General features: G+C 38.9%; 1 protein-coding gene and 1 long non-coding RNA gene across 3 annotated transcripts; one reads left to right on the top strand and one right to left on the bottom strand.

The window, feature by feature from the left end:
- Positions 1 to 756: 756 nt before the first annotated feature.
- On the top strand, positions 757 to 2885 carry LOC148803718 (uncharacterized). Its single transcript, XR_016079422.1, has 2 exons — positions 757 to 2024; positions 2073 to 2885. It is a non-coding gene; the product is annotated as an uncharacterized LOC148803718 (long non-coding RNA).
- LOC104588164 (uncharacterized) lies at positions 2364 to 10466 on the bottom strand. 2 transcript variants are annotated; one of them, XR_733748.3, is made up of 4 exons: positions 10106 to 10441; positions 9779 to 9994; positions 2785 to 3188; positions 2364 to 2637 (listed from the first exon to the last, which is right to left on the bottom strand). XR_733748.3 is itself a non-coding variant. In XM_010245985.3 (3 exons), the coding sequence occupies exons 1-3, from the start codon at positions 10331 to 10333 to the stop codon at positions 3102 to 3104; spliced, it is 531 nt and encodes a 176-aa protein (XP_010244287.1). In that variant the 5' UTR covers positions 10334 to 10466; the 3' UTR covers positions 2591 to 3101. The 2 variants fall into 2 exon arrangements, 1 of the variants encoding a protein (XP_010244287.1); XM_010245985.3 differs by having other exon boundaries at positions 2591 to 3188; positions 10106 to 10466.
- Positions 10467 to 15653: the final 5187 nt, after the last annotated feature.

Genomic DNA, 15653 nt, shown 5'->3' with positions numbered 1-15653 from the left:
ACTAGAAGACTGGAAAATGTATATCATGGAAGCTTCTGTTGGTTGCAAGTCAAAACACATCCTCCTTGACTAGAAGACTGGAGCATATAGGGACACACTGGAAACAAAGTGGCAATAAGCATGGCCATGGCCAGATATAGAGCCCAATACCTGATACCCAACTTTACCCAAATTCTTTTTTATGCCTCAAATTCATTCAGGCTTATTAGTGTCTTGATTTTTTGGAATCAATGGTTGTTATGAGTTATGACACCTTACAAAGGAAACATGCCCATGTTTAGGGAACATGGGTTCAGTCATCAATTAACAACACATACCACCTTGAGTTCTGATTTCTGAACAAGGTAATGTATCCAATTTCCCACTTACAACTACTAGTTCCACCCACAGAAAATCCAATATCACTAAAGCATGAACTAGAATGGTAGAGAAAGCTATGGAACAAAATGCCCCAGAACACAAATACCTTTATGAATTATTTGGGGATGGTGAAGGTCAATAAGTAAAAAGAAATCTAAGCAACGCCAAATTAGTTTATAACAGTAAAGTTTAATGCACATCCAGAGTAGAATGACTACTTCCAAGTCTAGACAATTTTAATAATGTTAGGTCAGCCTATATTGTTGCAGCAGTTTTTTGAGTTAACTGAAAACTTAGGTCCATGAAAAGACCATTCAAAGTACATCTGGACCCTTAATAGGTTTCATTGGTAAGCTCTCAATAATTGCAAACACAAACAACAATGAAATGGCCATGCCTTATGGGGAAATCATTATATATAGTAGGAATGAAATATTGATATATAATCTGTAATTGTTCTTTCCAGAAAGAATGATTGATCATCCAACCCCTTTAGAGTAAATTTTCTTGATTTTTTTATCTGCTTGTACTTTGGTATTCCATTTTGGTAGAATTTAAAGGGTTTGGGCCGTGAGACATTAAAAGTGATCGTCATTGAATTATGTTTATCCTTTTTCAATGTGTATCACCTCTTCTGTGCATCTGAAACCACCATTAAAAATACATCTGAATTCTTAATGGATCTCATTGGTTAGGTCTTAGTAATTGCAAACAGTCAAAACGTCAATAAAATAGTTATGCCTCTCCTCTAGGCACATGACAAATTATTACATGATGAAGCGTGAATAAAATACCAATATAATTTGTGGTTACATTTTCCACCAAGAATGACCTAGCAATCCATTTCCTGTATAGTAAAATGTCTTGATTTAACCACTTGTCTTGAACTTTAAATGTGGAAGTGATACATCTTACTGACCTACTCATACGCTGATTTCTAATAGAAACCCTTTTACATTGCCACTCAACCATCTCAAAATCTGTTTGCATGTCCACTATACTCATTTTTAGGGCATTTTGTTTCTTAACAATCCAATAGACTCTTCTGATGTAATCGTTCCTGGTCACATATCATTTTCATTTAGCTAAGTACCTCGTCATTTGGTCTGCTTCCAAGTGGCCGATGACTCAGAGGCCGAAGTGGAGCTGCATAAGTGTCGAGCTGCCTGTGAGGTGCTGGGTTGACCAGGTGTAGGGCTGCCTGTGAGGTGCCGGGCTGCCTGGTGGCGAGTTGGATTGATGAGATTCGTTGTTCTTTAGAGACCTGCAAGGGACCAAATGTCAAAGAACCTGGGGTGACTAACTCGATGAGGCCACTCCGATGCTTAAGTCAATACTCTCATAGTAGACTACGAGCTAAAAATCACAAAGTTTGAGAACTAGAACTTGCTTATTTTTTTACTCGCCCCATTGCCATTAGGGTTGGTGCATTTATATAGGCATTGTTTGGCATGGGCTTCACGCACCATATCCGAGATTTCTACGAGGTTGTCTAAGTGGTTCGAGATTCCTGGAGGTAAGCGCCATGCACGTTGACCACCCTCCAGATCGTTCGGCACGTGGGCCAACTTCCAAGGATCGTGGGAGTGTTAGGATATGCATGCCGAATTCGTCGGCGAGCACGTCTTACAAGTCGCCAGGTCGCGCCTGGGCCAGGCCGCCAGGTCGCGCCTGGGCCAGGCCGCCAGGTCGCGCCTGGGCCAGGCCGCCAGGCTGCGCCTAGTCGTGCCTGTGCTAGGCTGCCAACTCGATGCCTATGTCAGGCCGCCAGGTCGTGCCTATGCTAGGCTACCAGGCCACCAGGCCACGTCTGTGCCAGGCCGCACCAGGGCTAGGCCGCGCTTGGGCCGCCAGGTGAGACACCATCAACTTGGCTAAGGCAAGTTGTTGCCAAAGTGATTCCGAGTGTCACCTAGTTGTTCTGAGGTGCCATGTGTCACAATATCATTGGAGGGCCAAATCCGCCCTCATCATCTTCCATACAACATTGGAAAAGTTGGATGTGATAGACCTTGCCTTTCCATATTTAATGCACATTAGTTCTATATTATTGCATAACCCAATTACACCAAAATGATATCCTTTGATTTTTAAGTACCCCTAAAAGAATAAAGGAAGTGTCACCAATAGATTCTGACCAGCAAGAGAGAGAGAGAGAGAGAGAGAGAGACCCGAGCCATTAACGTTCCTTCCAGAATTGTCCAACCACAGCCATCATCACCTTTCCTGGTTGAACTATCCACCATATCTCCTTTTGCATGGTTGATGAGAGAAAGTCTACAGGGAAAAGATATTACAAACTGCGATCATTAAGACAATCAAGCCTTATTGCTTTCGCATATTACCATCAATTCAAACATCAAGTATGAAACTATGAATATACATATAAAAACTTAGATAACACTGAGATAACATGGGGTTCACCACTAGAGGCAAGGGACAAACAACAACGCTCCAAAACTTCAAGAGGTGCTTGCTCATGTCCTCGCAACTGAAGAAACTTCTTAGCAAGGTTTCAAAATGTACTTGAACCCATCTGGCTACAAAACCTATTTTGCGTCCACCAATCCACACCTAATCAAGGAGATGCATGGCCACAAAATTTTTAAAGAGAAAAGATGGAAGATAATTGGAACTGTCTCCAAGGATCCTTAGCTTCTCTCTGTGAAGAAATGAAAAACTGCATGTATTCTTTCTCGTCAGAAAAACCAAAACTTGTGAGTCCAAAAATGCTTTTCATTTCAATTACTACTCCCAGTTGATGTTATCTGCTTCTTCTTGCTTTCCATTGCTGCTTGCTTGGGACTATTTCTTGTCTTTTGAGCACTCTGAACAAACACCAGAAATCCACATCATTTTCATAAATAAGATCGTGTGAAATTTAGGTAATAGTCTATCAGATACACTGATATCAGCTATTTTATGTTATTAGGTTGCATGCTTATGTCTAACATACACCTTGGACAACCAATAGAAGTCTTAGGAAAGGGGCTGATAAGATGTTCTATATTCAATGCAAGTTACTGAGAAGAAAATGTTTGAATCAATTAACATGTTTTCAACGGGCAAGTTAGAGATACCAAAAACTTATGCACCATTTGGTGTATGTAGACACATGACTTAAAACACAGAAACTAAACTCCATGGTGGATCTTACTGTAAATGTCTAGGTTCAATTGAAATGGATTATTCCAACTACAAGGCACCCAAATTATGCATTCTTCAAGATTTAACAGAAAAAAAAAGGAAATACTGTTGACAAAAGCAGAATTAAGCTTTCACACTACAGACGCTTTCCCATGCTCAACCCCCTAACCCTTGAACCAAAAGAAGGGTTATAGCTAGGTCATCAACACAGACTGTGGTGCACATGCCTGTGGTTAGCCATTGACTCCATCCAATTGATATATATTTTCCTTTATCATTCTTTTCTTTTTATGATATTTTTTATAAGTTTCTTTTTATGAATTTTCCTTGGTGGATTAAGAGTGTGCATGTCTTCCAAATAAACATTAAGTCATTCTTTATAATGACAACTATGTTATTAATATTAAACAGAGAAATTGGATCTATATCTACTTTAGCAACTAGAATGTGTTTGATTGAAAGATCAAACCTAAACTCTAATAAAGAGTCCAATATTTAAAAGAACTGTGGTCATTCTTTCGTGCCTTAATGGTCATTCTAGTCTGGCCATTATTGATAGAAGTAGAGCAATAAGAAGCAATTGAATGATAGAATGCCAATGTAATGAAAGACTCTTAAGGCTGCATTTGGCATTCCTTATTTTAAGGACTTTTCTCCTTTTTGCAGTTAAAATGCCCCTATGAACACTGAGTTTTTAACTGTAAAAAGGAGGCAAGTCCTTAAAATAAGGAATGCCAAATGCAGCCTAAGTTGGGAATCAAAAAAAGATTAGGAGCACGACCAAATGATTAAGATGGTAATTGAGGATGAAAAACAATAGAAATAACAACAACAAATAACAATAGCAAAGGATCAATAAAGGTTTCAAGTTTGAAGCTGATTTTCCCCATTCAATTACTCTGCTTAAATTGGTTTTGCAGCAGCTCCAAAACTAAATGGATATTTCCGTTTTCAATAAGATTAATCAGAAAAAATGTGGCATCATGTGCCAAACAAGACCTCAACATGAACACTTCCCCGCCAAGACAAAAAAATTGATCTTAATAAATTTCCTTTAGATTACAGAATAAAGTTCAAAAGTCAATAGTCAAAATAGTAAAGCCAAAAACCCAAGAAAAGTTGAACTTGAAGGCTGTGATTAGTTTGAATAAAGAAAGAGAGAAACAGAAAGTTCAGAAGTAATTTCACAAATTTTGTTAAGAATCACCCATCAACTTTCTGTTTATCTCTTATTTTCTATCAAACCAAACAAAGCAGAAATATATCTCTTTGGGAAATTTATGTTCACCGCCAACAAAAAACATTAAAACAACCATCCTTGATTTGAAATTGAAAATGCAGAAACCTATGAAGAAAAAGAAGGAAATTCCGGTTTTCCTCGAAATCTCTAAATAGACCCAATATAAACCAACAATAGTATTACAGATAACTAAATCAGTTAGGAGATCCTTCCACGTGTACAGCTGTCTTGTACAAGTGGATTTGGTTACACACACACACACACACACACACACACACACATATATATATATATATCTGCCAAGATCAATGAATAAATCAATTTTTTTCTCTCTCCCAAATCTTTCTTATATTGTATCAGAGTTTCGGGCATTCACAAAGTCTGTAACACTCCGTGAAAACGATTCCCTGTTTTTTTTTTTCTGCGAACGATCCCTTGCTTTCTTTCTTTCCTCTCTTACTCCTCTGTAGAAATGGCAACAGAAACAGGTAACGGATATCCAGCCTACACAGACCTGTCTTCACCATATTTCTTGAGTGCATCAGACAGTTCAGGAATGGTTCTTGTTTCTTGCCATTAAACGGCGACAACTATGCAACCTGGAGAAGGGCCATGGTGAATGCACTTTGGGCGAAGAACAAGATTGGATTCGTCGATGCACGCTCAAGAAACTGAATGGGACAAAGACTGCAGAACTTCATGCCTGGATGAAATGCAACTCTATGGTACTTTCTTGGATTTACGATGCTTTGGCAAAAGAATTGCATGAAAGTGTGGCTTATGTAGAAAGCGCTTGAGAGATTTGGATAGATCTTGAAGAGCGGTTTTCTCAGGAGAACGCACCCCGCATCTTTCAACTGAAGCGGGAACTGGCGTTATTATGACAGGAGAATCTCTCCGTCTCCATTTATTTCACAAAATCGAAAGCAATCTGGGATGAACTTTCAATCTACACACCGGGACTGATCTGTTCATGCCCCTGTTCTTGTGGTGCTTCAAAAGATTTCCAGGTTGAAAGGGATAAAGAAAAGGTCTATCAGTTCTTGTTGGGACTTGGTGACCGCTTTAATAATATCAGATCTTACATTCTGAGTATGGAACCCCTGCCCACGGTAAGCAAAGTTTATGCCATGGTTTCATAAGATGAAAGACACCAAACATTAGTCTCACATCAAGGCTCGACCATGGAAGCAGCTGCTCTTCATGTAGCTCCATCCAAACCCAGCAACAGTAAAAGCATTAAAGACCGCCCCAAGATCAAGTGCAATCATTGCAAGAAACCTGGACACAGCAAGGACAGATGTTATGAACTGCATGGTTACCCACCTAGCTGGGAATCAAAGCGATCCGAAAGGCCTTCAATCACTGATAAGAACAAGTCAAACCCCAAACTCCCATCATCAAGTGTTCTAGGATCATAACAAAAGGTCTATGGATTAACTGCAAAACAATATCATCAACTGATGAATCTGCTAAATGGTGAGAATCAGGGAGCCTCAGCAAACTTTGCAGGTACTCTTTCTCGTTCTCAGTGGATATTAGACACAGGAGCCTCAGACCATATGGTGCCCTTTGGCTCAAGTCCTTGGGTTCCTACAACTACAAAACATATCACTACACGACCGATGCAACTACCTAATGGCACTCTGTTATTTATACAGTGCCAAGGAAATATTCCACTTACACCTGAGATTGTTTTGAAGGACACTTTGTTCATCCCAGACTTCCAATGCAACCTTATTTCTATTAGTAAACTCACGGCTAATTTGAATTGTGTGGCTATGTTTTTCCTTACTTTTTGTGCTATACAGGACCTGACCTCCAAGAAATTGATTGGAGTGGGTCTAGTCCGTGATGGTTTGTATCATTTTGTACCTCACACCGAAGTTGCAACTTCCACATCGGCTTCGTCGTCAATATCATTAGCTTCTACATCAACACATCCCTCCTCAATCCTGTGGCATTCCCGCCTAGGACATGTTTCTTACAATCGTATATCGTTGATTCCTAATTTGCAAATCACATCAACCCCAAACAAGTGTTGTGATACATGCTTACAAGCCAAGCTGACTCAACAACCCTTTCCAATAAGCATAAGTAGAGCTTCAAGCAAATTCGACCTGGTTCATTGTGACATATGGGGCGGTTATTGCACTCCATCTTTATCCGATGCCAAATATTTTCTGACAATAGTAGATGATTGTACTAAAGCCACTTAGGTTTTCTTGATGAAATGTAAGTCTGATTGCTACTTCTATTTCAAGCAATTTTGTTCTATGGTACATACTTAGTTCAATGCTCATGTCAAGTGTGTACAGTCCGATAACGGATCTGAATTTTTTTCTGGACCGATGCAAGAATATCTTATTACTAATGGTATCATGCATCAACACTCTTGTGTCGACACCCCCCAACAAAACGGGGTAGTTGAGCGTAAGCACTGGCACATTCTTGAAGTAGCAAGGGCTCTACATTTCCAAGCCAATCTACCGACTAAATTCTGGGTGAATGCATACTAACAGCAGCATACATAATAAATTACTTACCCACACCACTATTGGGTAACAAGACACCCTTTGAATTACTATTCAACAAACCACCTACTTATGAGCACTTCCGAGTTTTTGGATGTCTTTGTTATGCCAGTACTCTCAAACATGGTCGATACAAGTTTGCGCCACGGGTTGTTTCTTGTGTTTTCATTGGCTATCCAACAGGACAGAAAGGTTACCACCTATATGATCTAAGCTCTCAACAGATATTTGTCTCTCGTGATGTGGTCTTCTTTGAGAACAAGTTCCCATTTACAGTTCAGTCCACTAGCATTGACACCTCACCAGTGATTCCTCGTTCAGCCATGGATATTGGTGCTCATTTCCTCGTAAATCAAACTAAGGCAATGGTTACCACCACTCTACCCAAAGAGGGCACCTTCTCTTCACCTCCCACTAATCCTTTGCAGCCCATCATTTCTGATGATAGTCCCTCAACCAGCTCAAGTCAAGATGGCTCGCCTAGTGTGCAATCTGAACCTCCCATACAAGTTACCACAACACGACCCACTCGGACCAAACGTCCACCTCCTCACTTAGCTTATTTTCACTGTCCTACCATCAAACCCACCATTGACTACACTTCAAATTCCAATCCTCCTTCCACTACTCATCCCATATCTCATTGTATTACCATGGATCCCACATCTGCCTTCACCACTACACTTCTAGACTCACCAACTGAACCCACAACTTACATTCAGGCCAACAAACTTGCTTGTTGGTGCCAAGCCATGGCAACGGAACTTGCAGCTCTAGAAAGAACACAAACCTGGACTTTAACACCTCTTCCACCAGGTAAAGTTCCTATTGATTGACAGTGGGTGTACAAAATTAAACGAAAGCCTGATGGTTCAGTTCAGCGCTACAAAGCACGTCTAGTAGCCAAAGGTTATACTCAAATGGCTGGGGTGGACTACGATGAAACCTTTGCACCTGTAGCTAAATTTACTATTGTGCGGTGCTTGTTAGCCTTGGCGGCTGCCCGAGATTGGGAACTTCACCAAATGGACGTGGACAATGCTTTCCTCCATGGAAAATTGCACGAAGAAGTCTATATGACCCCTCCTCCCGGCTTACTTCCAACAAGAGATAATCGCGTTTGTTGACTCAACAAGTCCATTTACAGTCTCAAACAAGCCTCATGTAACTGGTTTGAGATCCTTACAAATGCACTCAAACAACGGGGATTCACTCAATCATCGGCTGATCATTCACTCTTTACATACATTCGGCCTGGTAGCTTCTTGGCCATTCTTGCTTATGTTGATGACTTGGTTATTGTTGAAAATGATCTATCTTGGACTACTGCGCTCAAAGAATATCTCCATAATTGTTTTCCCATCAAGGACCTTGGCACACTATGGTATTTTCTAGCGATAGAAGTCTCTCGAGACTCTAATGGCATTTTCTTGAGTCAGCACAAATATATTTTGGATATCCTCAAAAATTGTGGCATGTTGGGATGCAGACCCAGTGCTTTTCCCTTAGAGCAACAACATCGTCTTGGACAAGATGCTGGTCCACCAATTAAATGTCCCCACCAATATAGAAGACTAATTGGCCGTCTCATTTATTTGACGATCACTCGTCCAGAGATAACATATGCAGTTCACATCTTGAGCCAGTTCATGGGAGACCCACGCCAACAACACTGGGATGCTGCCATGCATGTCTTGCGATACCTTAAGGGATCCCCTGAGCATGGTATTCTGCTACCTGCCAACTGTGATTTTCAGTTGCGAGCCTATTGTGGTTCTGATTGGGCAGGGTGCCCTTCTACCCAGAAATCAACATCTGGTTACTTCACCACTCTTGGTTCTTCACCATTATCACAATCTACTGTTGCCTACTCATCAGCTAAAGCTGAGTATTGGTCCATGGCAGCTGCAACTGCTGAGTTTCTATGGCTTAAATGCCTCTTTTCAGATCTTGGTCTCCCTCATCCTCAGCCCATGCGATTATTCTGTGATAACAAAGCTGCTCTTCATATTGCCTGTGTTTCATGAAAGAACGAAACACGTGGAGATCGGCTGTCATTTCATACGTGAGAAGTTGCTCTCCAAGATCATTGCTACAGCACACATTTCATCATCCATACAACCGGCTGATATTCTTACCTGTCATTGGCCGTGACAGGTTCCTCTCCTTACTTCCCAAGTTGGGCATCCGTCATCCTCATTCTCCAACCTGAGGGAGCGTATCAGTTAGGAGATTCTTCCACGTGTACAGTTGTATTGTACAAGTGGACTTAGTTATATATATATATACTGCCGAGATCAATGAATAAATCAATTTTTTTCTCTCTCCCAAATCTTTCTTATAAATAGTATGAACAAGTTACTGCAAACAACAGGAGCTAATCGACATTCCAACAGGCTAAGTTCAACATCCAGGCATAAATTTCCAAAAAGGGAAGCTTAAAAGCTCTCAAGAGGAAGGTGAAGAAAAGGAAAGCAAACAAAGACAAGATACGGACCGCTGATTGGACAGGAGGTGGTTCGAAATCAATGGAGCGCATGGACATCTTAGCGATCTCAGAGATGGCAGCGTCTCTGACACCAGGTAGATCACTGACCAAATCCTCATACGCAGCCTCAAAGGCCTCCTGCCAGAACCGCGGTAGCTGGATCCGACGGCTGTGAGTGTAGACATCCCACATGTGCTTCACTACCTTTTCCCTCTCCTCTACTTCCTGTGTCGCCGGCAAGTTAGTCAGATTTCAGACCAAGATCCAATAATTTGGGGCATGCACATGCAAATTTAGAATGAATAAAAGAAATTCGAAGGAGGATGTAAAGCGTACCAGGACGTCGAGATCGTCGAGGATTGGAGTGTTGAGGTGGTCGGAGAGACGATTTAGGTTACTGGCGGACCATTTGAGGGTAACAGTTCCAGTGAACATAGACCAGAACGCGAGAAGTAGAATAGCGGCTAAGGCCCAGAACTTGTACCTCCCCTTACCAAAAAGGCTAGCGTCGCCGCTGCTGTTATCCTTCTTCGTCGTCGGTGACGGTGCATCGTCGTCCTTCATTTCCTATTGAGAGCGATTTACCAAGTAAATTCTGAGCTATAACGAGAGAGAGAGAGAATGAGCGGGTGTCTGTGTTTTAAAGATTTTCGTTGGATTTTCTTTTCGGAGTCTTCGGACTCCAAAGCGGTTTGGTGTTACACTTCTACTTCCGTGTAAGGGAGAAAGATCAGATACAGCTCTCCTACTAAATTAAAATAAAAACCTCTGCATCCGTCATTAAATAGTTGATCACTATTGAACCTGAAAATGCATCAACGGTGCAAGGCAATAGGGCTACGAAAGCGATTGATGCAAAGCAATAGGTCTACGAAACCCACATCAGTAACGGAACGGGATCTGCTCCTCACAGATGAACACAAACACATTCACCGTGCATTGAGAATATCTCTCATATCTCTCGTGAATAATAACTTAAATGCATGGATGTGCGTGTAAAGTCAGTGTGAGGCGTTTTGTGAACAGATCCGGTCTCGTCAGTAACTGATAATCCTTTTTTTAGTCACGGCTAAACTGGTAAGTGGTAACAATCAATTCGTGATTGTGGGTTCCCATAGAATGCTCCCCACGACCGATCCCCGTTTTATGGGGAGATGTTCGCAATTCACGGAGGGGATGGGTTGTGGGGCGCGTGTGGGGTACGCTCTGTAGGGAGCCCATCCCGTCCTGATAATAATATGGATCGAGGGAGTCCGGATATCCCATCCACGACAACTCTTACCCATACACAAATGGAAAACATCTCATCTCATTACATATTATTAACGGGGAGATGTTTCCGATGTTTCTTCTAAGTAGGAAATTCAGTAGCTGCAATTTAGGAGGGTAGAGTGTGGGTATAGAGCAGTGGGCAGGAAATTCAGTTTAGACCAAGATTTTAAAAATTGACTCAGAAATGGAATCGTTGTGGCCATTGATTTTCAAGTTAGTGATTTGATTATTCGGGTCGAAAGGGTCGAATGGTTTGGATTATTAGGGCAAATATTGTTACCTATTTTTAGATTTTTGGTCTTGTATGAGAAAAGAAAGAATGGTTGTCAGGGGTGGCCACGAGCTGGGCTCTTCATGAGCTATTTGACCTTGGCTCGGTTTCAACCGAGCTTCGAGCCGAGTTTGAGTCTAATAAAGCTTGGCTCGTGAGCCGAGCTCGAATAGCTACATATAATAATAATAATAATAATAATAATAATAATAATAATAATAATAATAATAATAATAATAATAATAAATTATAGAAAAATAGTATATATAATAAAAATATTGTATATATAATATTTTTATTTTTATATATAATAATAACTAATTATTATAATTCTTAATTTTTAAAATATCAAATAAAAATATTTTTATATATAATTTTTTTATTTTTATAAAAAAAAATTCTCAAGTCGAGCTCGAGCCGAGCCAAGCTCAAGCTTACGAGCTTTTGACTCAAGTCGAGAACAAGCTTGATTCTTGTACTACCTTGACGAGCCGTGTTTGAATAGCTAGCTATTCGGCTCAGCTCGAATCCACCCTTAGTTGTCAACTGAGAAAGAAATAAGAAAAGAAGGAAAGAAAGAAAGAAAAGAATGAAAGGAAAAAGAGAAAGGAAAAAATGAAAGAAAAGAAGGAAGGAGGGAAGGAGGGAAGAAGGAAGAGGAGGAGGAGGAGGATTCATCATTCACTGGCAACGATGATGGTGACGGTGACAGCGAGGCGGCAGCAATAGAAATGTAGATCTCATATTTGAGATCTGAGATTTGACAAATGAGATTTCTTCTTCTTCTTCTTCTCTATTGTATCTAGGATCTAGTGATCTCAAGTCCAAGATTGTTCTATCCCCTTTCATCAAACCAATGAAACTGACCCAACTTGACCTGAGTTGGTCGATTTCTAGTATTTTCGATTGGCTTTGGTCCAATAATTTCCCTACCCAACCAAGTTGGATCAATTTCGGTTATATATATATATATTTTAATACGGGAAAGTGAGAAAATTCTCATATTCCTTAGGATAATTTTTTATATCATTAATTTATTTTTTTAATAATAGCAATATTTTTTAATTAAAATTTAATTTATAAGCTTAAATCTTTTGAGCTAACCGACTAAATTGAAAACTGATCCAAATTGATGCAATTCAAATTGGCTAGATTTTACTAATGGTTAGTTAGTTTCAGGTGACCAACTCTTCAACCTGATCAAGTCGATTCGGTTGGCCAAAAAGCCTGCAACCGAACCAAACCAACCTATGAACACTCTTAATTTTAGTTAGATTAATAGTTTAATCTCTAATATTTTTGTTAAATAGCAAAACAAAAATAGATTTATACATAATTATTAGAAATATATTTATCACAAAAAGTAGTAAATAATTATTGAAAATACAATAAATATTAATTATAGTATATGTAAATATATAATAAATATAGATTAAGATTTTGGAATTATTATTAATAAATATTAATGTTTTTGAAAATTATTTTCTAGATTATTAATCAATAATTTATACTATAATTACATAATTTCATTATTAATTTTGTAAAATACTCAATTATTATTAATTTGAATGTTATGAAATCTATTATAATTATTTTTCTACTTTTAAGAAAAATATTCAATTGTTTAAATATTTAAATAATAAGTAAAATATTTAAATATTTTTTTTATTTAATTTTATTTATTAAATTTCTTAAACTACCACCAAGTTTTAGGAATTGACTCTCTCTCTACCCCTATTGTTTACATATGTCTTATAGTACCCTTAAGTTTTCTGACAATTGACTAAATCCTCCCCTGCCGTTAGCATTCCATTAGAATCCATTCACAAGTGACACCACTTGACATGCAGATTTTTTAAAACCCAATATTACCCTTTAGTGGTCAATTTTGTCCTCCTTTCTTCAAATTTTGAAAATAAAACTCAACATCTTTCTCTAATTATCAAACTACAATGTCATATATCTCTAAAACACACCATCCCTTACCATCACTAATTATTGGCATGGAAGTAGATGATGATCCCTTCCTCAAAATTCAATAAAATCCAATTGATGAAAACCTCAAAAACCTTATCCTTCCTCCATGCAAGCACCCGCAACAAGGGACAAATTTCGATGATTTCTTAGTGGGACCTTAGTGAAAATGCTTTCCAGAAAATCACTACAAAGCATCACAACAATTGGGACTGGAAGGAAACATCATAAAACATTCAAGAATTTTTAGGCTTCTGAGTTTTGCAATCAATTCCGTCGAACTTAGAGCTTGTTCGTTTGCTTTGAAGTCTGACATCTGAAAGTGCAATAATTACATTAAGGCCTCATTCGCTTTTCGGTAAGTTACTTACCCGGGTAAATGCACTTAGCTAGGTAAGTGTTTCCCAAGAAAGACTTACCCAGGTAAGTGCATTTACCCATGTTCTTTTATTTTTCATGTAAATAAGGTAATGGTCATTTTAGCCATACAAATCTATTATTAAAAGGGGTATTTTTGTCCCATTCAAGTATTGACAACTTACAACTTTCCACCTAGGTGGGAAAGTTATTTACCCACCCAAGAGATGGGTATCACTTACCCAGGAAAATAAACTTTCCCTTGTCCCCACATAAATCTGATAAAAGAGTATGGATTTCTTGGTTAACGGGAATCAAAATCCCATTGACCAACTTTGCCCCCTCTCAAAATCCAAAAAAAGAACACCCCCTAAGAGGTATATTGGCATTGGTGAACTTTTCTTTACTTTGAACTCTGAGTGCAGAGAGAATGTTGTTGTTATGAATTTTGAATTCTGAATTCTGAAAATTATCAAATATCAATCTTGACCCCATATATAAAAATTTTTGTTTATCTTTTTGGGGGTATCATTGAAAAACAAAATGTTATATGATTGCACTTTAAAAAATAAGAGATAAGAGGAAATTAACACCAAATTTTCTCTAAACCAATAGGCTCTTACTTTTTGGCAATTGAGCAATAAATTTTGCTGTGTGCAATGTAAGAACCTTTGTGGGATGCTTTTAACTGTCCCTTATCCATATCCCAACAACATGATTTTATTTGTTCATGAATTCTTGTGGGAGAAGCATTAACTAACATGAACACAACAGAGGTCACTCGTCTTGTAAATGAGTTTGTTTGAATAAGGAACGGTCTCTCCACATTTAAGAATCACATCCGTGACTTTCTTGTGCAGTCAAAAGAGTTCTCAGCTCAGGATAACAAAGTTCACTATGCTGAAGAAGTAGCAACTCAGATAGAGAGACAGAGAAGATGCTTACTATACCAGGTGGACTCATAGCTGACACAGTGATCTACCAAAGTGCTAACCCATTTGTCTTCCTCCAAAATCTCAAGGGGTTCCAGGTTTTCTATGGAGGTGACCGGATTGACATCCTTCAATTTCAATTTTCTTTTCCCCAATTTTTCTGGGTAGATTGGTGGATCGTGAAGGAACAAGGGTTGTCTGCGCTACTGTTGAATCCGTTTTTGTTTGACTATTGGAGGCATTACATATCTAGTGATGTCCCAATCATTTGAAATGCCTCTTTAGACGATTGGTGATTCAACATACTTTTACTGTATACTAACTCAGTGGGGGTTGCAGAAATGGTTCTGTTTCTGCTAAAAGCTATTGTATTTTGTGACTTTTGTCAATGATTGAAGAGCTTCATTTTTTTCTCCGTAAAACAAAAAAAAAAAGTATGAATTGCAGCGAAGGGAATCTGTTAATTGAGTCAAATACTTCTCCAAGGCCACCCGCCTCTGTTCCACGAATTCCTGTTTATGCTTGATCTTCATAGAATCCAATCAAACTTAAAATAATTCAACATTCAACATTTATCATCATCTAAGCTGTCCAAAGGGTCCACTACATTAATCCTGTTTCACCACTCCATTCTGTTGAATGCCATATCCATTGTTAAATCATGAGCCCTTAAATCAGTTTTTAATTTTTACCATTTCAACTCATGTCATTAGACCTGTTCACGGGCTGGGCCAGGCTGGGCTTTGCCTTTTTATAAACAGAAAATGATCAGGCATGAGCCTGAGCCCAACCCTATACAAAACGCCCAAAGCACGGGCCCGAGCCTGAAGCCCAATCTGGACAGATATTTTATAATATATTATATATTATATGATATTTCATATATTATATAATATAAAAAATATTATATAATGCATTTTCTGCTACTAATATTATTATAACATAATATTATAAAATATATGTTATATTTTTTTTATTATGTATACAGTATTATCATGTTGGGCTCGGGCTAGGCTTATTCGGGAAAGCCCAAGAGCCTGAGCCCGAGTATGCGGGCTTAAAAGTTTTTCCATGCCTG

Source organism: Nelumbo nucifera, chromosome 1 (assembly GCF_055504915.1).
Source record: "Nelumbo nucifera cultivar China Antique chromosome 1, China Antique-T2T, whole genome shotgun sequence".
NCBI lineage: Eukaryota > Viridiplantae > Streptophyta > Magnoliopsida > Proteales > Nelumbonaceae > Nelumbo > Nelumbo nucifera.
Note: the sequence above shows the minus strand (reverse complement) of the source record. Positions and strands in the feature narration are given on the sequence as shown.